A 24,610-nucleotide genomic window follows, 5' to 3' on the forward strand; every position below is an offset into this window, starting at 1 on the left:
AAAGATTCAATATATATACAAAATAAAGAATAAAAATAAGTTGAAATATTTGTATAAAACATTAGTAATGGAGCAAAACAATATGTTGGACCATAGCTTACATCAGACACTTTGAAGCAGAAACTTGTACGCACTAACTCCCATTAAGAAAAATTTACCTTATCACATTCACTGAATTGCTGGTGAAGGGAGGGTTATAATATGAAAATGAGAGGGTCTAATTTGTTGATATATTTATGATAGTAAATAAAATAAGAAGTATTTTTATAGTGGTTAAGATTTGAAAACTATATAGATTTTCTTATTTTTACCTTATGTGTGAAGTCAGCATGTTAATCAGCTAAAAGTATTTGTGACAGAAGTTTTATTTCAATTTACTTGAAATCTAGCCATATCTCTACATCCTTAACTCTGAAAGGAAAATTCTTTCTTGTTCATCTAAGTTATTTATCAATTAATAGTAACAACTTTTAAAGATGCCTCTTATATAATATCAGCCTAGAAATAATAATCCCATTAGCTAGTTATTTTTGATGGTGATGGGAATAAGGATCTGTTATTTCATTAGTGTAAGGAACTCTGATAAGGAAACTCTTATCATGTGAGAAGAGTACCTTTCTGGGAAATTACATTCTTGGCTACTTAGAACACTAAAGTTATGTGTCTTGCTTAAAATTACATAGTCATAGGTAAGTCTTGAATCCATGTTTGCCTTGCTTCTTAGACTGACTTGTTATCCACTAAACCACTGGTACCAGATCTAAACTCAAAATGTCATCTCTTTTTTTTCTGAGTTTCCCCTGATAGAACAAGCTAAGATGTTAAAATCATTCAATAGAGAATGATATTTTAAAATCAGTTATATTCTGCTATATGAATGTAAGATTCACAAGATCCTAAAGGGAAAAACTAAAAGAACTTCTGTAATTTGAACACACTTTATTTAACCAGGCAAATAATATTTTAGGTAGTCAATTAAATATTACTAGTCTAGCTACAATTAATTGTTTCTTACTGAAGATATAGTCAACATTCACCGTAATAACAGTTTCATCATGCTAAAAACTATACACACACTTGCACTTTGAAATATGCTTTTTCTAGGACACTTTACAGTACCAATGATTGTGAAGGACATATTATTACATCAGCAAACTGTACAAACAACACATAAAAATAAAGGGAGCCACCAACATATAATTTACATTAAAAAGATTCTTTGGGGAAGGGGATACATAATCTTTACATTTGGCAGAATTAATAAGATTTCCTTAAAAAAGTAATAAAATTATATACATTTTAACAATGTCCCAAAGAGAATGTATTAAATAGCACAAATAACATTACAAAACTAAACATCCATATTGCCTACCAGTTTATGTCTATGTGAGGTGAGTGAAAATGTATACATTACTCTGAACATTTTTCATAAAACAATTATATTTTCAATTCTGTACAGAGAGCTTTACCATTCCATGGAAGTTTTTTTTATTATCTGTAAATACTGATGCACATTTCTACTACTCTTACAGAGGAGAAAATAATAGTTCAACATTTAAATCTTAAATAGTCAAAATATCCATAGTTGAAGCAGCTTTGGAGATTATTTTGGAACAATATGTAATTTATATTAATTCAGTCTTAAAAAACAAATTTCATATACTGATAACTAATATTTTGTGTTCCAAGAACTTTCTATTTTTAGGTTCAACTGAGACCACCATATTGATATATCATAATTTATGACTATTTAAATAATAAATCATATGCTTATACCCTGATCAACGATCAGATTCATTTTGGAAATGACTATGATCTTTGAACAGTTGTAATTTGGCAGTGCTTAAATATGAGAGCATTTGGACCTTCGTTATTGACTTTCACTTATATTAGTAGGTTTAGTGTCCTAGACATTAGATGAGGTCTATGGTGAGGCCATTATTTTTATTTACAAAAAAGGGGAAGGAAAGAGGAAACAAAGAAACAAAGGAAAAACTCAAGAGCTTTCAATAAATCTGAATAGAGGAGAAAATTTCATTTCAGTCTTTTCTCCCTAATTACTATTCTGAGTGGAGCATCAATCATTAAACTATTCCAAAAAAGTGCTTCTAAATCTGGAAGCTCAAGAATTTTTTTCAACATTATATAGCTACTGAATAGCTATATCTAAAACCAGTGTATATAAATGTACTAATTTATTCACTCAGATCTTTAAAATAATTAGATTAATTATAAATAGTAGTACCTTGGATAAAGATTGAATTTTTAAAATGCATGAAAGTATTAAAAACAGTTCTTATTAAGGATAAAGACTCTTTTACTTGTTTTTCCACAATTTTCTTGGTAGAAGCATTTCCTTTTATTAATTTCCCCTCAAAATACATCACTTGGCACCTGCTTCTAAAATCAACTTTGCCACTCAGAGCAGCATTAGACAACCACAAAGAACAATATTCCAAGGAGTTGTCCAAATTATGCTCTTTGAGGAAAATGTCCTTGGTCTGGGACAAATAAAAGAGCAACTCACACATTGCGCTGTTATAGTTGGGGAAAAGGATGCCACCTTCACCTTCTTGTCCTGTTCTTTTATACTTCTTTACAATTTCTTTGGACAGCTCCCATTATAGATCTTTATGATGTTGAAGCTACATTTACACTTTGGTGCAAGCGTGTATGCCTTAGGAAATAACTGTTCAAAGATTCGTATAAATATTAACATTAATTTCTTGAACCTTTTAAAAATTATCAGTATTTCACTTAAAGTACATAAATAATTTTCTTCATGTACTTTGTTTATTCATACAACTTTCAATGTATATTTTACCAATTAAAAAATCTTCTATACAATATATTTGTCAGTTTCCTTGCTCCGTGTACTTATTTGTAAATCTGGTATTTGTTTTCATATGTAAAACCTCAAAACAATTAGCAAATTATAATCATGCTGCAGGGAAATAAAATCAAACTATTATGTCCCTGATTTGAACTGAAATATATCCTTGTTATATTTTTGTAGGTAGCAACATTGATTTTAGAAGGGAAGGTAAATAAAGACATAAGTTAGAATCTGGGTTAAGGTAAAGTTTATATGCACCATGAGGACTGTGATATACCTAGTGCTAGTCAGAATTTTACTAGGAAAATGCATGCTTGAGTTCATTTACAATGCATTTTTCATGTCAGGCTAAAAGCTGTTCTCTGATATTCCACAAATTGTTTGCTCAAAGTGTGCTCTGGGAAGACAAACAAGAACCAACATACTGGGAGCATCAAGAAATAAAAGTCATCTGTACCAACAGGGGGGAAAAATTATGATCCAGGTAACTGATTCCTCCTGTTTCTACTTTTTCTGCTATTGATGAGAGCCTTTAATTTTCCATAGTCCCCTCTCATCTTTTGTGATTCATCTCCCTGTGGAGAGGCACTCTGTTGCCTGGTGTCTTTGCAATACTGATTAATCATCTGCATTTCTGAGTGGCTGAATGCCCCCACAAAGTCCTTTGGGTGGAATTGCAAGGCCCGGACAGAGCTGGCCCAGGTCCAGGGAGACCACTTGTCAGTCACAAAGGCTACCATTTCTGAATCCAAGACTTTAAAGTTTATCTTGGCTATTGTTTGCTTGAAGCTGTTTTCAGTTGCGATGCAATGGTAGAGTCCTTGATCAGAATCTTGGACAGAACGAATGAGGAGTCCTTGTTCAGTGGCAATGATTCTTTCATTAAGTTTGACCTAGGAAACAACACATTGAAGAAATTTCTTAAAGACATTCAGAAGACAGATTTTGTTTCCTAAATTTTCATTCCTTGATTGAATAATGTTAATCTTGGGATATTCCATATTCCAAAGACGCAAAATTGCCATTGTCTGTTTTTTTTCCTAGTTCATTAGCCTAATGTACAAGGGAATGAGTTCTTTAAGAGTACAATTATATTATATAAGATCAGCTATTTTGAAACTGCTGTTTGTAACATGAGGAGGGCAGTCGCTAAATAAATTATGGATAAAATAGAATAGCTCCAAAACCACTAGTACAGAAATTATTTTTTTGATAATACTTTTTTGATAAATCAATATTTTTAAGGAAGAAATTATAAACATCAGTGATTTTTTGTGAAATGGATATTTTATATCTGAATTCAATTCAGTTCAATTTAAGCTAACAGCTATTATAAATGAAAACAATAAACAATGTACAATACATACTATAGAAAGGAGTTCTAACCTTTCATAAACCATTTTTTAAAAGACAGTCATGTTAATAAAGTAATACATTAATAGATTATGTTCTTTTTTTCTCAGTGCTATATTATAGACAAATATTCAAAAGACTGAAGACAGCAAGAACAAAATGAAAATATATTTCATTCACAAATATAACAATAATCCAATGGATAAAAAGATTCACCAATATGGAAAATATGAAATTGTAATTCTACTCATACCTAAAATATAATAAACATAAATTGAAAAATTTTCTCAAAATGATTATGTTTGTGGGAGGAGTTATTTTTATTACAAAAGGCTAAGTTTGTTCAATTTATCTTGCATTTATCATTTAGTTATCACTAAGAAATTATATATAAGTATTGTCTACTTTTCTTCTCTCTATTGATCTGTCCATCTATATATATATAATACCAGGGAAGTGAATCTAGTTGGTATGTTTTGGACCAGAACCTGTGATTTTAATGATATAGAGCAGAAGTTTGCAAATATTTTTTCTCAATATGTGTACCCAATGTGCACATAACATATAAATATAGTAATAATGATGTATAATGTAAAAAATTATAAAATAAATAACAAAGACTTCTAAAAGAAATAATATTTGCACTTAAAAGTTTTTAAGTGTTTATATGACAGTGGCCTCATCAGATGCATGCTAAAGAAAATTATTTCTTTTTTTTTTTTAGCAGTGTGGAAGCTGGACTGGAAAGTAGAGACATAAGGCAAAGAGATTCCGAAGAAGGTTATTGCACTCTTCCTAGAAAAGGGTGATGAGAACTCCAATTGAACAAGGGTGATATAGAAAGAATAGAGAGAAAGGAAAAGATTAGTGACATTGTGGATTTAGAAACCACGATTTGGAAACTGCTTATGTAGATATAATGAGAAAGAAGATTAGCTGATGTTTTGAACTGGAAAGATGGTGTTGCCCTTAACCAAAGTGAAGTTGGAAAGTGAAGTGGGATTAGGTAGAAGGATGATTTAATGAGCTCTGAAATGCAGTCAAACCCATCCTTAATTGCTTTCCTTATGAGACTTACTGGTTACTATCTTGAGTATAGAGCCTGTTCTCCTATAGGTGTATTCTGCAGTAACTAGGTGATTGGGGTGGGGGGGAGGATAAAGTCTGAAGGATAAATTTTTTTTTAGTTTTTTTTCAAGGAAATGGGGTTAAGTGGCTTGCCCAAGGCCACACAGGTAGGTAATTATTAAGTGTCTGAGGTCGGATTTGAACTCCTGACTCCAGGGTGAGTGGGGTGCTCTATCCATTGCGCCACCTAGCTGCCCCCATGAAGGGTAAATTTTTACAATGGCACCCATGTGGTTGCTGTTGTAGATATTCAGGTACTGCTTAGGTTATAACTAACCCAAGCTTCTTCACCTGGCCAGAAGTAGGATAATGGGAGAGTATATGACATAGGGAATGGGCAGAGAGGGAGAACTAATGAGAGATAACCTTAGATGCTATTGTATTGGAGCTAACCTCACTACTGTCTATCTGCTGAATGACTGGTTTATCTTCCATATCCCCATCCTCTGACTAGTTGATAATACTTTCTTTTGAGTCAGGCCATTGGGGAGTCAAGCCACAGCCTCTCAGGAGGAGTCAGACCTTACTTTTGAAAATACAGGAACTGCCTGTAAGGAAAGGCAACTAATGCAAGTTGATTATTGTTCAGCAATTTATAGTCTTAAGGCTTAAGTAACTTGCAAAAAGTCATATGGCCATCAACAATCAGAGGCATAGCTTGAAGCTAAATCTTCTTTACTCCTAGGCTAATTCTCATATTGGAAAATATGAAGGTGATTTTAGTGTTACTTTGCACAATGATTCTTTATAGTCATTTTTTTTTGTCCTTCATTTTCAAAGAAGACCACACATAAATTGCATTTCAGTTGGGGTAAGGTATGTATTAGGTCATGAGCTTCACTTTTACCTCCAGAGTCATCTAGGTCCAATGGCCAGATATGAAACAAGATGATTGGAGATGGCCCTGGATGAGAGGCAATCAAGGTTAAGTGACTTGCTCAAGGTCATACGGTTAATTGTCTGAGGTTGGATTCGAATTCCCATTCTCGATTCCAAGATCAGTGTTCTATCCTCTGCATTGTTTAGCTGCCCCAATAGTTAATTAAGGAATGAGTGAATGAGTTCTCATGTAGCTGGATTACCTGGGAAATATATTATTGGGAGAACCTCTTCATTATGCAACATCTATAGTCTTGGTGCTCCACTTCATCACTACTTGATTCCCCTCTAATTGGAGGGTTGAGTCATGAACTCCAAAACCTCCATTTGATGAGGGAACTCCACTTACACATATCATTTCTAACCTGACAACACCATACTCTGTGAAACAGTAAAACAAACTCCTCCATGTCTGCCTTAGACACCTTCCCCCAATTCCACATACCTCAATTTTTTATTTTCTTTCATGTATTATCTTTTCCTAATAGACTGTTCAACCACTAAAGATGTTTTTATTTGTATCTCCACTTATGCCATATTAGGGGCTTTATAAATTTTTATTGATTACTGAATGAAATAATTCAATCAAAATGTAATCTTGTAGAGGGCAGAAACCCTTAATTTTTGTCTTTATATTCCTAAACCTTGTATACATAACAAGCTTATATATAAATGTTATAGAATGAATAAAAACATTTATTTCATACAGAGTACTAATTGTAGTTAGTAGTGCCTTAGAATTTCTTTCTCTAGAGGCAGCTTCAATGAGAGTAAAAGGAAAAAGCAACTTTTCTGAAGGAATGTGCAAAGTATTAGATATAAAAAGGTATATTGATAAGAACAAGGGTTAGAAGTTGTTGGAAAAAAGAGTGGGATGTGTGTTGAAGGTAAATTTTAAGAAGTCAATAAGGAATCACTACCAATTTAAATGTTCTTGTGATATAATAAGAAGTAAAAGACTAGAAGTTTTTAGAGTGTTGTCTTGGAATGAAGTAAGAGAGAACAGTGATTGATATGACTTGCTATAAGACAGACATAGTTCTCAAAATATTTCAGATAAGGACTTTTTTTCAGTTAATGGATATAAAGAGAGAGAGAGAATAAGTAACCTTCCCTTTACTTAACTCCCTCCCTCCAGACACACCCCTAAGTGTCTTACAACTTTATGTCTCTGGGGGCTTGTTCTGGGTCATGGTACAGTTAAGGTAAAATACATAGGGATAAGGGAAAGATTGCAAAGAATTTGAAGTGGTTGAATGTGAAATTAATGAGATACCGGAGTTCAAGAAACATTTAAATCTTATTTTAGACAGTCTGAAAAGCAATTAGGAAGCTAATAAAAGAATAATTCTTTTATGTAAAATATAGTTTAACATTGATTTAGAAGTTTATGTGTTTAAAACATCACACATTAAAAACATTAATCTTTCCTCCAAAGTTGATATGAGGAATTGATGGGAGTTCCTGAATAAGAAAGTTTCATTCAATCATGCTACATAAATCTTTGAGAATTCAACTTCCTGGCCATAATATTTTTTTTAGGTTTTGGTTTTTTTTTGCAAGGCAAATGGAGTCAAGTGGCTTGCCCAAGGCCACACAGCTAGGCAATCATTAAGTGTCTGAGACCAGATTTGAACCCAGGTACTCCTGACTCCAGGGCTGGTGTTTTATCCACTGAGCCATCTAGCCGGCCCTCTGGCCATAATATTTAAAGAACTTCTGAGTATGGGAGAAAGGTTACTTCAGATAAACATGATTACATAAGGTCAGAGAGAAAGTTAAAAAAATTTAGTAGCTCATGGTGAGGACACTGAACATCTTTAGTCTTACTATATTTAGTAAATACTATTGTCTTCAAAACATAAAGCAAATGATTTAAATTATAATCCTTTAAATTGAATCCCTTCAGTTTTATATTTAAAGTAGTAGAGTCTCTAGGTTTAGAATATTGCCTAATTTATCAAATGATATATTAATATTTATTTATTTTCCTTAGAAATAGTCTTGGTGGGGATTATTAGCATCTGACTATGACATTAAAAGGGGTAAGAAAAAAGGTAAAAAAATTTAAAAATAAATTAATTGAGGAGAAGAAATAAGAGAGGTCATTAAAGAAATAAGCACAAATATTAAAGTACTACATTCTCTCTCAGTGTTCCTACAGTAGACAAATCAAAAAATTATGACAGATTAAATTTATGAAATACTCTCTTTGGTATTTTAATTTAGATATCTACAATAAGTAATCAGTCTTAAACATTTTTAAAACACTCATCATAAATGACAGAAAATTGTACATTGAGCATCCATTCACTGTTGTATACATAATATGTTCCTAAAGAAGAAATATTTTTTTTAAGTCTCTGACTTTTTTGTAATCATGTTTCTCTGAAGTAACCTTTTATTCTTACTAAGAAATTCTTTAACTATTATAGCCAGGAAGATAAAGTCTCACAGATTTATAGAGCAGGGGCATATTAGTGTGCCTGAAGTCTGGGCTAGATGAGCCACAATTGTATGGAACTTTCAAATACATGTGAAAAAAGGAGTTTCTGAAATCTCCTATACTTTGCCAGAGTTACACAAAGCAAAGAGCAATCCTTTGCATTGAACAAAAAGTCATAAAATTTTGTAACCACTAAGATAGTTTGTGATAGAATTTAAGGACGAAGTCATGTTGCAACTTGGCCATAAACTCAAGATAATTCACAAAACGGATAAAACACAATTGGAGAAGGTGCAGAAAGATTTTTTAGATAATGGTAAAATGGTAAATAAATGGTAAAACGTGTACTAATATTTCATACTTGTCATGTAGACAATCAAAAGAGAAAAAAACCAACCATCTGTTATACCTCTTATTTAAAGACACTTTGCTCAATTATATCAATTCCTAGGTAACTTAAAATATGACAAAAAAACAAAACCAACAGCTAATCCCACACACTATGGGACTTTCTTAGACATTTTCTTACAAATAGTAAGTATATTTCAAACTACACAAAGTATTAATTATAATTATTTTCCCCATTTTTTCAGGACTTGATATCAGTGTTTTAGAATGAATTATTACAATGATTCCCACTGCCATTTTTTTTGCCATTTTACTCTTACATTACTGTTTTCTGAAATGTCTCTTTCAGAACTTCAGCATAAGATCAACTTTCTAAATGAAATGAGGTTTTTTCCCTTTCTATGGGAGTGAATAAATGCAATACTTTCATAAGTCAATCTCTCTAAAGCTGAAACTTTATGAAGACTAAGATATGACAGTTGCAACATTCTGGAGTTTTGTCATAAAATATCATAATTTTCACTAATTTCTTACTTTTCAACCTCTAAAAAATGGTTAAATTCCCTTTATTTTTTTCTACCCCATCCACATTTTCTGGAATAGAATTTAGCCCTTGAATTTGCATATAGACTGTTTCTCTTCCATTTGTAGCCCCACATCAATACCTTACTCTGACAGCCAATGCTCTTGTTCCAATAACTTCTTCATGAATAGGAGCAGTCAGAGAGGTCATCTAATTAATCTATCAGCTTTTAGGGCATCTGATTTTAAAGAACTTGGCACCTGTCATCCTGAAGGTATAAAAGGATGTTCGTATGCTGTACTTAGCTGGTTTGATTTGAAGCATGCTGACCCACTGGGTGATTTAGGGTCCTTTCACTAGCATTGATTGATTGCTACTGAACTGCATCACTCACCTCTTTCCTTCTGTCTTTGTCTTTCTGTAAGAGCCATTTGATAGATGCCTGTGGAGATTTGGGAGTGCACTCAAGGAAAGTGGTGTTATTTTTTACTCCATACTGAATAATCTCAGCCGCATTTCTATATGCTGTGAAGCAAAAGAATGCAATTATTTAAAACCTCTTTTCCTCCTCTGAATGCTACATTTGAAAAGGCAAATTTATATTCAAAATTAAGATCCATTACAGAACCCCTTCTTTCATAAAAATAGCTGACCAATTAATTTCACATATGGAAGGTCATTAACGTTGGTATCTTTTTTCTTTTGTCATTGGTTACAATGGGAAATTTACCCATTAACCCTGAAAATACTATTTTGAGGGAGACTCTAACAAAGTGCCATATTCAATACCCTGGCAACTGTTTCATTAATTAATTTTCCAAATGTCATATTGGGTGCAATAGTCTTGAGATGCCATTTATTTTTAAACTGCAATTTTGATGTGTGAACATTCAAATGAATGCTCTGAATGACTGTGATAACAAGAAAATCTAGCTATTTGGTTCTTATCACATTAGTGACATGACTAGACCATAAATGGATTGGATATTTTAAAAAATTCAGTATGCAGCATTTAAAAAAAAGTTGTTTTAAATTCCAGTGGAAAGAAAAATGACATTCAGGCAAAGAAAGAAACTAACTTGATCTGCTATTATAATAGCTTAAATTTATTCAATAAAAAGCAAGCAGAATTATAACAATAAAAAGGAATGCAAAGACAAGTTTCATTGAATAAAGAGTCAAATTACATGAAAGGCAAAAACCATAAAGTGGAAAAAGTATCAGCAATCTCACATTAACATAAATTAATTGAACAATAATAATGTTAACATACATTTCCTAATAAAGTACTTGAAATGACACTTTAAAAGTTTCTTACTTGAAAATGACATTTTCTTTTTATAACATTATATCATAAAACCACATGAATAATAGTTGATAGTCAAAAGTAAGTTATCTTCTCTCTAATAAAAATGAATTTTTCCATTAATATACCTTTTAGATTGAATCCTCTGCATTGAGTCATTGGATTCCCATGTCTCACATCTTGTCTGCGACTCCGCCTGAGGGTTTTGAAGTATTTAAAAGAATGATTAATATTAATATTACCCATAGTATTTCATTTTATTTCAAGTGATACCAATCACAGAGCACTGTGTGAGGTAAGGAAAGAACTACATAGTTAAAGTCAAAATATCTAACTAATTTGGCTTCATATCAACTATATGAAGGGAGGATATACCTTAACCTTTTTGACCTTGATTTTTCTTATCTGAGAAATGGAGGTAACAATACCAACTCCATCTCAGCAGTGTGGTCACATAAGATTTTGTGCTTGAAAGCACTCAGTAAAGCATAATATAAATGTGTTGTAATTATTGCCATCAGTTTTTTAAATTGCGGGAACCTTAAGAGATACCATTTAAACTGCTTGTTTACTATAAGGACCAAATCTAATTTATCCCATTAAATTGAAAATGTATCCTATATCCACTATAATAACTTTATAATAATATTATTGATAATGGAAATAATAATTTAATAAAAATGAAATAGTTAATATTTCTATTGTACTGATGTGCCAGACACTATATTCAATTATTCAAACATTTGTTAAGAATATATTGTAAGGGGGAAGCTAGGTGGTACAGTGAACAGAGCACCAGCCCTGGAGTCAGGAGGACATGAGTTCAAATGAGGTGTCAAACATTTAATAATTGCCTAGGTATGTGACTTTGGGCAATCTCATTGCCTTAAATAAAAAATAAAATTAAAAAAAAGAATGTTTTATATGTAAAGAATTTCTTAAGGGGAAGATCTTATACTTAAAAATAGAAATATCCAAACCCCCTAAAAGTATTCAGAGAAGTCTTCCTTTTATATATTATCCAAACTGTTATATTTCAGTTTCAACAAACATCTCTTTATTAGGATCCTAGATTTAGTTAAAATAGCTTAATTTCTTTAGTAACACCAAATATAAACTCCATGTAAATAGTGTGGGCACTGAAACTACTAAGCTCAATCTCTACCATGCCATAGCCATAACAGACAGGGAAAATAGCTAGGTGTGCCACTGATATAAGATAAAATGCAAAATCCTTGAGGATTGGGATCATTTCATTTTTGTCTTTGTATTTCTAGGGCCTAGTATAATGCTTGGTAAATAATAGGCCTTTAATAAATGACTGTTTATTGACAGTTTTTTAAATCATCAATTTCCCAAACTGACTTCTTTCATCTAAAATTGTCAAGAACCATGAATTCAAAAGATACACACATACAACAGCATGTCCCTTTTTTGAATCATCTTTATAATTAAGAATAATCTTCCATTCAAAATCTCATTATGAAATGGATAACTGAGAATACCATAGTCATATACTTTCTAAATTTGAGTTGTAAAGGAATCACTTTCCTGAATAAAATTATATGAACTAGATTTTGAAAACTGCACTTAAATATAAAGACAAATATTAAATAATGGAACAAACTGAAGATTAGCTTTATAGCTATTTTCAAAGTAATTTAATTTAAATATTACCCCCCAATAGTTTATTGCTTACATAACTTGCATATATCTCACTCTGATTACCAGAATGCTAAGCTCAATAAATGTCTCTGATTTTTAATTCATTTACTCAAATGGATCTGTAATTTCATTGGTATAGCCTTCTCTTCATGATACAAATTGCAACTCATTCATGCCTTCCCCTCTTATGCTACTTTTAGCCATGTCCTACCATAAGATTCCCTTGAAGTTAATAGGCTAGGGAACTTCCTTATATTTTTTTGACATTTTCACAGATAAATCGGACTGTGTGCTTTTTATCCTTTGTCCTTGTCATGTGTCCTACCTATCATTTTGGCACAGAAATTTCTTGCTAATGTCTTTCTTTTTGAAACAATAAAGAGATAAATGAAAATGAAAACACATTATATGTTTACTACATGCTAAGAAATTTACATGGAGTGCACATTAAAGCTACCATGTGCCTCTTCATTGCTCTTAATTTGAAATCTATTTTCAGTTTTTTGACAATTATCATATTCCTTGATATATAAAACACTGGTAGAATTTTGATATTAAAAATATTGACCTTTGTCTCTGAGAAGTTTGTGCTCATTAAAAAAAAGATCTTTGCAATTTCCTGAAGGTGATCCAGCCTACTCTCTTCTCTTTAATTCTGAGCCCTATTAATTGTCTGTTGGTATTGTTTATCCATTTTATGCTTTCCCTTATGGTTGTGATCAGTGGGTTGAAGACATGGTTATTTCTTCTTCTAGTTTTAAAAGATTCATATAATTTTGATATAGAATTTGGAGAGGTAGTAAAGTAACCCAGGAAGCTTTTTACTCTGTTGAATAGACATAGAAGTATAGTATATTATATCTATATCTTTTAATCAAAGCTCTTTCTTCTTCCCTAGTCATCTCAAATCCCTCAGACAATTTCCTTCACTTTGTCTCTTCCTTCACCTCCATCTTTCATGAAGGTAGGGCCCATGAAGGTCCTACATGAACCCTTGATCCCTTCCTTCCTTGTGTTATCTAGTAGACTCTCATCTTACATCAACCCCATCTTCCATTCATAACTTTTTGCTGGTTATTTCTCTGTTGTCTACAAGATCCTATGATATTCCTTTCCTTAAACAATATTATCACTTGAACTTACCATCCCTCAGATATCTGAACTTTTACATCTCTTCTATTACTAAGTTAAACTCCATGAGAAAAAGCTGCCTACACTAGATGCTCTCCTTCCTCTTCTCTACCTTGCATCTAAACTTCACATTCTGCCTTCCAAATTCTCAACTGGGTGAAACTACTTTCTCAACAATTACCTAATAGTTATTAATTGTGAGATTTTGATCCTCTTTTTCTTGAACTACAATTTTTGAAATTGTTAATAGATTATTTTGAATACTTTCTTTTTTTTCTGTCTGATACTGCTCACTCTTGGGTCTCTATTTTTTTGCATTGTTTCTTCCATCTCATTATCTAGATCTTCATCATTCCACTAAGCATGAGTGGGACCTAAAGCATTAATTTATCTGCTCCACTCTTCTTCCCTGTTGTTTTCATCAGCTCATATGTACTCAATTTTCATTTCTATGCAGACTATTGCTCCATTTATTTATATAACTGTAACCTTTCTTTTAAAATTCAGTCCCATATCACCATTTCATAAACATTCTTGGGTCAAATCATGTCATTTCAACTTTCCCAACAGCATTTAAGTCCCCCTTTCTTCATTGACCATAGTCAATACCTTGGTGCAGGCTTTCACTACATCCTGCTTTTCTCTCAAAATATCTTTTTAATTGTATTTTTTCTCATTTCATCATATTCCATCTTTCACTTAGCTGATAAGAATTTCCCTGAAACTCAGATCTGACCATGATCCTTCACTATTGAATAAAACCTAGTGCTCCCTATTAGCACCAGAAATTAACATATTTTCTCAAATAATTGATTAGTCAGTAGCAGTTGGATATTTTATAGTATAGACCATTTCTCAGAGTAAATAGGCTGAAAAAAAGCTATTTTGCCATTGCATAGACATTAGTTGAAATATGATATTTCAAGTAGGATTCTACATTTCCCCCAATAATAACTCTATGAGGGAGGTACTGAAAATATTATCGTTAATGTAGCTATATTATTATTAATTTTACAGATAGAGAAAAACAGAGACTGATCAACTATAAGTATTATTTGCTCATTTTTCAGTCATGTTTGACTCTTCATGACCCCAAATCAAATAACTGTGAGTATTTGTCAATATTGTGTCTCAGGAAAGAATACTAGTCATAAGAGAAAGGCCACCTGGGCAAACAAAAGCAAATTTACATTCTAAGAAAAGTTTCTAAACCCATAAAAGAAAAATCTCAAACATGAAAAGACAATCTGTATATAACATAAAACTTTACTTCAAAAACAAACTGAGTTTGGAAAATAAACCATTTGCTATTCACAGCAAAAATCTTGAAACAAGACAGGATTGGGAGAGAGAGAGAGAAAGAAGGAAAGATTGTACAAATACTTATTACCCAAATATAAGACAAAGGCAATAAGTAAATATATAAATAGAAAAAGATTAAGCTTTGGCTCCTGTTTTGGAGATAATTTCATGCATAGAAAATATTTTTATTGTGTCTTAATCTGCTACAGCATTGCATCAATAGATTAAAAAGTTTTTATTGGAGATACAACTGAGATTCTTTGGCCTTGTGCACTTTGCCAGATGGAAAGGCTAAAGAATCTCAGTTGCATCTCCAATAAAAAGTTTCAAATACTAACATCACCCTGTTTATGTTTGAAGAAACAACTGATTTGTATTTGACTATTGAGGTCTGGTTGAAAATACTGTCAAGTATTCACAATTATTTGATTTTAGAGTAGATGGATCATGTTTTTTTTTTTGTTCCCAATACATAAATATGGGATTTCAAAGACAAAGACTCTTACAATGAAATGGTTGGAGTATCTCTCGTCAGATCAGAGTTTAGCCCAAATGAACCTATGGGAAATTTAACCTCCCATCTGGTTATTTAACTGTTTTTCTTTAGATATCAATGTAGAAGATGATAAAACTCTTATATGTAGGAATTCTAGCCTTTTTCCAACAGTAGAAGTCATTTTAAGTCAGAATTCTCTAAAGGGTATAAGGTTATCTGGGTAACCTTAAGCTACTCAAGGAAAAAAAAAGCTTTAATTCAACAAAAATTAACTGGAAAAAACCGGTTTGGAGTTCTTTGTTTGGTGCTTTTGCTTGTCCTGTTCGACTCTTACCTGTGCTTCTGAAACCTTAATGATCTTTGTTTACCTAGCCCTGTTCCACACCTGTAACATGGATAACTCTTTTTAGTATGATTAATTATTTCTGACCCTGGAATCCACCCTAGTTCTGTTCAAAGTAGGTAGAAGCCAGACAGCAAAGAGCTATGGAGGTATTAGAATCCTGAACAGTATATTTGTAGATAAATGCAAGGGAGAACCTGAAATTTTATTCGGAAAAAGTAATGACCAATAGGAAAAATTCTTAGAGGTAGAAGTAAAAAAATGAAGTTAAAGATCCAGATAGAAGTATTAAATTTTTGCCAAGGAGTTTGGACCTCATCTTTTGGGACAAGATGAAGATATTAAAGAATATTAAGAACTGGAATTGGAGTTTTGAGGGATATCTGATGGTGTTGAATTTCATAAAATAAGAGACTAGATGCTCTTCTATGAACCTGTAGGAGAGTTTAAGGTTGAGGATTAAGGTGAGATTGTTGAAAGAATAAAAACTGAACCAAACATTCAATGTGTTGAATGCAGGGTATGATTGGTGATAAGGAAATTGCAGCTCAAGTTATGTTGTATATGTTTAGTGTTTTAAATGATAATTTCATGATTTTCTAAATACTAATACCTAGTACTTAGCAGTTTGAGAAAAGTAAATAAATCAAGGCAATTTTATTCATGATTGAGGATTAAAAGGGCAGCTAGAGATTCTAGGGTAGGAAGGCTGCTGAATTTCTTCTACAAAAGAATATTAGACTCTAAGTAGTCTGAGGAGCAAAACTACTACAACACTTTGAGAATATATTTGAACTCAAATGAAGTTTACGAATATTTACAAATGGTCTTCTTGTGTTGAGATCACCATTAGACATTGAATACCAAACTATAAATCAAGGTCCTGATGAAATTGGACTCACAGATGGAGTTGGAAAAGGTAGTATTTAAATATATGATGACTATAAAAAGACCTAAAAAAGAAAGTTATGTAAAGCCTGAAAGAAAAAGTTAATTATCAATTTGGAGAAATTGAGTAAGATTTCCTAAAGGCTATGGCAAAAGAATGACTAGAAATTGAATGAGTATCAGAAAATCTTATAAGAGGATCTTCTGAACCAATTCATATAATAAAACAAGTTTTTCCACAATATAGTCATCCTCTACATAAAGACCTTTCAATGAAGATAAACAAATTTTACTTTTAGATAACTGAAACTATTAGCAAATCCTAATTATGTCAATCTTAAATGCACCCTGCTGAAACTTCTCCTATAGTTTTTAACTCTGCTTTCTGGGGCCAAGAAGAAAAGGCATAATTAATCTCTTCTAAAAGATAGTTCTTGAAATGCCAACAGTGCCTTAGTCATAAGATGTGGTGATATGTTCAGTACTAGTAAAGATAGCTTATCCAGCCTGGGTGAACTGAAATTTATCAAGAATCACTATCCATTTCTCCCCTTATCTTGGATTTTTGAACCTGATTTCTTCTTCCTCCTCTTCCTCCTTCTTCTTCTTTCCAAACCAAAGAGTAAAGCTAAGAAGCAGAAAATAGTAAAAGTTGAGAAGAGATGTTGGGACGATATTCTGGATATAGGGAACAGTGTGAGAAAAGTCAAAAGGAAAGAAAAATAGGGGGATGCAGGGAGGAAGAAAGTTGGAACACAGAATTCATGGAGAGGAATACTACCCAAAAATAGAAAAAAATAGGATGAAAGCTAATTATTTAAGGGCTCAAAAACTAGTCTAGACAAAAATTTGAACTTTAAAATTGAACCCTTCCAGCAAAAAATTTAAAACCCTTTAGTTTAAAACCCTATCGTTACATAAAATATATTACTATATTTTTAAAGGAACCCCCCCCCAGATAAAAACAGGTTTGCCTTTATCTATAACAGAATTGTATATATATATATATATATATATATATATATATATATATATACACACACATACATGAAAATATGAAGGCATAAACTATGGATACATGTTTTATGGATCACTGCTGCTATCTTTAGAAAATTTGTCAAGGATACACACAATAGCACTGTGCTTCTTGTCTCAGATCTCACATACCTGGCAGTCACATTTCCTGCTGGCTCATTCCAAAACATGAGCATTGCTTTTCCATTTAGAACATGAAAGCGGAGTAACTCTCTGAAATCGATCTGAGTTCTGCCAATTGAGTAATCCCCCACTTTTACTGCCATCCCATACTAGAATTTTCATTTTTAAAAATCTTGTTCTTTCCCTCTCAAATCTTCCCAATATTCTTCCATGTACATTTTGCTGTAACTAAATAAACTCAGTTACTTGACAGTCCCTAACCACCCTTTGTATTTTCTTATTACCATGCTTCAGAGCTTATGTTGTTTCTGTAACACTGTCATGAATATTCATCACTTAGAATAAAATTCAAAAATCTAACTTCTTATATAATCTATATTAGATTATTCACTGTCAAGAGGAGAGAGGGAGGGAGAAAAATATGGAACTCAAAAATCTTATTAAAAAAGGAATATTGAAAATGGTCTTTGCATGTAGTTCAAAAAATAAATAAATTTGTTTTAAAAAATAAATGGTAACTTTTCCAGAAAGGTTATACTGATACACTCAATCATAATATCATAGAATTTAGAGTTGGAAAGGATCTAGGAAGTTACCTGGTTTATCTCTTGAGAAAACTGAGACCAAGTAAAACATAAATCTTGAGTATTTCCCTGCAACAGGCATTAGCTTTCCCTAAAAAGCAGCATAAATATCTTTGTTTCTTCCTTGGTCACTCTTTTCCTTGATGATATTTCCTAGTCACTTAACATAATTTATTTTTTTATTTAATATTTATTCTCATTTTGTACAATTTTTTATACATTAATAAAATATTCTTGTTTAGGAGTAAACAAAATACCCCTTACCCCCAAAAATATAGACTCATTTGAGCAATAAAGTAAAGGGGAGAGAAAAAAATTAAAATTAAAATTAAAAAATAATAGTAATAATTGTAGGTATGGCCAGGTGGTGAAGTGGATGGAGCACCAGCCCTGGAGCCAGGAGCACCAGAGTCCATATCCAGCCCCGTACACCAAACAATCACCCAGCTGTGTGACATGCAAGGCACCCCAACCCCACTGCTCTGGATAAACCAAAAAAAAAAAGAAAAAAAACCTAAAATAAAATGTAATAGTAGGGGCAGCTGGGTGGTGGACAGAGCACTGGCCCTTGAGCTAGGAGCACCTGGGTCCGAATCTGGCCTCAGATACCCAACGATCACCCTTCTATGCGGCCCCAGGCAGGCCACCCAGCCCCATTTGCCCTGCACCCCCCAAAAATAATAATAAAAAATGTGCTTCAGTCTGTGTTCCAATACCACCAACTCTGTCGTGGGTGAATCACATTCTTTATGAGTCCATCACAAAAGTTACTTCCTTATTTTTCTACCGTTGCCATCGCTGATCGCAATTTCCTCCTTTCGTATTTCTCCACTTTAATGTACTCGCTTAAGGTAATTTAAAAAAAAAGTTTCACTCATGTGAAGATGGGGGTCCCTCTGATTTGATGTATATAGAAGATTTTCTGAATCAACTATACATAATCCAACTGACACACTCTTTCTCTCTCTCTCTCTCTCTCTCTTCTGGTTTTTGTAAGGCAATGGGGTCTTACCCAAGATCACACAGGTAAGTATTAAGTGACTGAGGCTAGATTTGAATTCAGGTCCCCCAACTCCAGGGACAGTGCTCTATGCATTGTGTCCGCAGTTGCCCCTGGTCCATTTCAAGAGAAGATAAGCACCATTAAATCCTTATTCCTTCCTGTGTTAGAGCAAAGTAAACCTTTTGTTAACTTGTTTTGTGGCATTAGTTCCACTTCTGACACCAAAAGATCTCAAATAATAGACCCAAGACCAGACAATTAGTAAGAAGTAAAGACAAGATTTGAACCTAAATCTTCCAATTCCAAATCTAATAGTTTTTCATTATACCACCCAAGGAATGGTCCTGCTCCAACATTGCTTGCTTTTGTTTGCATATTTTTAAAACAAATGCACTTGTTTATTATATGGTTTATAGTAATATATTCATCCATCATATTTCCCTCCTTCATGGTAAACATCAGGGCAGACTACATCAAAGCTGAACTTTCTATTTCTGCCAATAAGTGGAATAAGATGTAAGGAACTGTGTATTGAATTGAAACCATAAGAACTCACCTTTTCCCTGTTGGATAGAATCTGGAACAAGAACTGCCATCCCAAGCACAGTAAGGATCTCTTGCCAGACAACAGTCAGCACAAGCTGTCCCATAGATGTGACAGCGATGTAGAGACACTTGGGAAACGCCTTCATTGGAGCTTACATAGAGCTGTTGCTATTAAAGAAAAGATGATGATTCATTTCAGATGTGGAACATAAAGGAAGACTTTGAATAGTAATATTCTATACTCTTTGCTCATAAATCTTTGGATTCATTTCGGAACTAATAACCATCCTACTAAAAGGTAATAAAGCATCAAAGTTCCCATGTAGAACATTATTGTTTTCTAGACATTAGGTTTTATCATTTTCTACTTTGAGTTGGAACTAATAAAATAAATATTTAATATTGATTAATGTATTTGAACTTTGCTTTTTATCAGAGTAAAAAAACAAAAAACTTTTTTTCCTCATTTAAATTTAGCAGTATGTCACCTGAAACTGAATAAATGGAGTAGAGTGGGGTAGGGGAGATTAGAATTATGATTTTTTTTAGTTTAGTTTTTTTTAGGCTTTATTTAGTGTCTTAGTTTTAGTTTAGTTTAGTTTTTTAAAGTTCTAAGTATGAGGAAGAAAGATAAATAGCTTTTTTAGGTTCAAAAACCCAAGCACTTCTGTATCACTGAGTCTTTATATACCTGTGCTAAAAGCACTATCTGACATAAAGTGCTTGTTGATCAGCTGTTAGAATGTGGGGACCATTTTAAAGTTGTTGCTTTTTCCTAAATTGCTGTCAAAAGTTACAGAGACAAGAATCCTGTAATCTAAGGATACTTGCCATGAGTAACATAAAGAAAAAAAAATCCTCAGCTTAGCCTGGTTTTTAGTCCCCCTACCTCTACCCCTGTCATTTTGAGATAATTTTAAAATTTATTTTTGTACCCATAGCATTTTCTAGTTATCTTCTCTTTCCTCCATTTTTAAGGAAACCTTCAAGTGAACTAATTTCTAGTTTATATAAATGAAACCTGCTGCTGTATTTCTAGTTATATAATTAAATGATTACAGTGTGTGCATATGTCTAAATTTAAATCTATATCTATAAATAGAACTAATTACATAACTAGAAATAAATATACTTAGCTATATCAAAATATCAATGTCTTATGGTTTACCAATACTATTCATAGCTATTATTAGATTTAATTTTAGAGAGTTATCAAAAACTTGGAATTGCTTATAGATTCACATCTAATCTATGTCATTGACAGAACTTGAATTCATAGTTTTCTAACTATAGTTCAGTGCAGGTATTATACTGTCACTCATAGGATTGATAAAAATGATGAAATTATTATTCACTTGTGTCTGATGCTTTATGATATCATTGAACATATTGCCTATGGGGTTTTCTTTGCAAAGATACTGGAGTGGTTTGTCATTTCCTTCTCAAATGGAATAAGGCAAAAAGGGAGGTTAAGTGACTTGCCCAGGGTCACAGAGTTAATAAGTTTCTAAGATCACATTTGAACTCTGGTCTTCCTAACCCCACAACCATCATTTAATGCACTGAGCGATCTGTTTTCTAGGCAAACAGAGATTAGTAGATTTGTCCACATAGTTAATAAATATTTAAGGCTGGATTAATAAAATTACTATAAATCAAAAGTTTCACTGTTCAGAGAACAGACTGCAAAGAACTCATCCCAATTAAACACAGCCTCTGGAATAGCAAAAATATATGGCATATTATGTTTTTTATGGAGTAGAAGAATATATTAGCTTGGTTAAAATATTTTATTGAAAAGTATATGAATTCTGGTTTTCTTCCTTCCCCTTTGTTTGCTGTGCATTAGGTCGGCCCCTGGACTTGCTGCTTATGGTATCTTGTAGGATATTTTTAACACTTTGTAAAACCTAGTTAAGATCTATTGGGGTATGTTTTGGAAGAGTGAGAGGGTTATGGCAAGGAACAAGTACTTCTACAATAAGGTTGGAAAATGAATTATAGAAAATTGTGTAATCATCCTGATAGTTTTAATTAAAACTCGATCTCCAATTAAATCTTGAAATCTTGATAATTTTAATTAAACTATCCACTTGTCTTCTTATTATGTGCCTTGATAAATCTAGATACTAAAAATAGTTTGTAGCATTTTAGAATATGAAATGCTAATTTTTCGCAATTGTATACTTTTAGGGAAGCATTCTTTTTAGATCTCTACATTCCTTATAAGCAATGCCATTGTCTGCTTACAAATGCACATATTTACATATCAAATGTATCCCCCCAAGACAAACATATATTTCAATTAATCTTATATATTTTTTTCTCTGCACCTTTTCCCTTTCTACCAAACTAGGATGAACAAGCAGTTTCCTATTGACTTCAAAAGGACAATCTGCCTTTGGATTAGTTCCCTGGGGCACAGAAGATGACTAATGGTTTCTAGTTTCTTAGGGAAAATGTTTCTCATGTACCATACAAACATTTTTACAGATGAGACCTTTACTTCTGTGTATGCCATTTATTTTTCCCTCATAAAAGTTAGTCAAGTGTAAAGAGAACAAGACACACTGTGGAATTCTTCTTAATCTGTTTGGCCTGAAACCCTTAAAGAGCCCCACTGAAAGTAAGCAATCACAGTTGTCTTAAACTGATGAAGCCTTAAACCTACATTTCAAGCATAATACTGCTCATGTCATTGAGGGGGGAAAAAAAACAAAGAGTAATGTAAAACATTTACAAATGGTCTCTGATAAAGCAGCTTCTCTCACAGAGATTGTTAAGCCTAGTAATTCACTGACCCCCAAATCTAACATGCTCCTTTAAGAGGTGAAGGGAATATGCTTCAAAACATTATTAGGAAGCTTCTCTTCCTTCCTAATATTTTCACTTGTCCCTTTTTTTTAGCTCCTAAGCCATAGGTTTGAATAGGAAAGAGGAAGAAAAAACATTCTTTAAAACACTTTTATAATACAAAATGTTTTGTGACTAGGAATTCTATCCTTGAGTGGATTTGGATGTTTGAAAGAACATCCCTCCCTCTGAAGACTAAGATCTGAGGGCTGGTTTTGCAATTTCCTATGACTCCCAGGAAATCATAATCCATTGAACCTCAGCTTATTTAGGTATAAAATAGGTTGACGCTTGAATTAAATATTTTACAGCAGAGTCAAGAAATAAGTTGATACATAGCACTCTGTAATCAAGGAAGCAATACATTAAAGTAAGCAATTATTATCAAAATTATTTTAACATATGAGCTATGTGAATATAATTGTGGTGGAGTTCTATACTAGAATGTGGTAGAGAGGGAGAAGGGGCACATTTCCCAAGTGTATAATATAATTGTGTTCTTCTAGTACATAGGAAATGAATATTTAGAAATTCAAAATTGGTAACTATGCTAATTTTATTGATAATTTGATAAAGTTCTCTGACCAAAAATAGTAGAAAAGTTATATATTTACTCATTTTTCAGTCATGTCTAATTTTTTGTGACTTCTCTGGAGTTTTCTTGACTGAATTAGTTTGTTTCTCTAGCTGATTCTAAAACTAGATGAAAAAACTGAGGCAAACAAGGTTAATGTATTTGCCCAGGTCACATAGCTATTAGTATGTGAGGCTGGATTTGAAATCCAGAATATGAGTTCTATCTATATGGCCACCCAATTACTCCACGAGAAGGTGCAGACCTATTTTTAAAGGTAATTTTGTACCTGGGAATTCTTTAGGTCAAATTCCTATGCCAAACTGAAAAAAAAAAAAACTGTGACCTGAATAATGAAGATAAATAAGAACTTTTCCTTTTCCAAATGAGAAAGATTGTGGCTGCATTCTTTAAACTCACACTGTATATAGTCAAGTTCCTAACAATTAGAACTGCCCCATAGTAGAGCTACATTGGGTTATAGCAGATTTCCTAGCACTGAAAATCTTCATATAGAGCCTGCATGGCCACTTGTCAGGAGTATCTTCCAGGGAATTATTTTCTAGATGTGATTTAAATTAGCTGTATCTAAGAAATTCCTTGAAATTATTTGCTTCTGTGAATTGTTAACAATCTAGTCTAATTTGCTTTTCTGAGTACTAAGTACTTTAATAATTGAATTATAATTAACTTGTTTAGATAAATTAACATCAAATTTTTATTAATAATCACTAAAGCAATTGTGATATAGACAGAAAATAAATATGGGTTACTTTTTACCTTTTTGGATGAAATTTTCATTGTTGTAATAGGAGCATTATTCTGAAAGAAAAACAAAATAGTTAAGAGTACTAAGGAAATGATCTCATTCCCAATGATTACTTTATGTACATGCACATTAGTACATGTATGTGTGTGTGTGTGTGTGTGTGTGTGTGTGTAACTATGAAAATTAAAGCATTTCCTTTGATGGGGGAGAGAGCAATATTAAGATTAACTCCATGAATTCTTCTATGTATAAACAAGGAATAACATATATGAAATCCTAACCTTTGGGCAAGAAGTGGTATATGAACTACACAAGAAGATACAGAAAATGTAGGAAAAGAAAGGTAGGTAAGTTTTTTATGTTGCAAGAATAAGGTATACTAGATGACAGATCTAGTACTCCCCTAGTACCTATGAAATACCAAAGGCCTAAGAGAAAGTCTCATTTACTTATCTTCCCTTTGATTTTGACCTTCATAT

The 24,610-nt window shown here is 32.5% G+C and overlaps 1 protein-coding gene across 2 annotated transcripts in view; it reads right to left on the minus strand.

The window, feature by feature from the left end:
* Window positions 1-326: 326 nt before the first annotated feature.
* SEMA3C (semaphorin 3C) overlaps window positions 327-24,610 on the minus strand; it is a 182,384-nt gene continuing 158,100 nt past the window's right edge. The window contains exons 13-17 of one of the 2 annotated variants that reach the window (XM_074194035.1): window positions 24,143-24,184; window positions 19,946-20,103; window positions 10,948-11,015; window positions 9,908-10,038; window positions 327-3,729 (exon numbers count right to left, since the gene is read on the minus strand). In XM_074194035.1, the coding sequence (XP_074050136.1) occupies window positions 3,310-3,729; window positions 9,908-10,038; window positions 10,948-11,015; window positions 19,946-20,103; window positions 24,143-24,184 (819 nt within the window). In that variant the 3' untranslated portion in view covers window positions 327-3,309. The remainder of the gene's footprint in view (window positions 3,730-9,907; window positions 10,039-10,947; window positions 11,016-19,945; window positions 20,104-24,142; window positions 24,185-24,610) is intronic. The other variant, XM_074194034.1, reaches the window with a different exon arrangement.

This window comes from Macrotis lagotis, chromosome 7, assembly GCF_037893015.1.
Source record: "Macrotis lagotis isolate mMagLag1 chromosome 7, bilby.v1.9.chrom.fasta, whole genome shotgun sequence".
Lineage (NCBI taxonomy): Eukaryota > Metazoa > Chordata > Mammalia > Peramelemorphia > Peramelidae > Macrotis > Macrotis lagotis.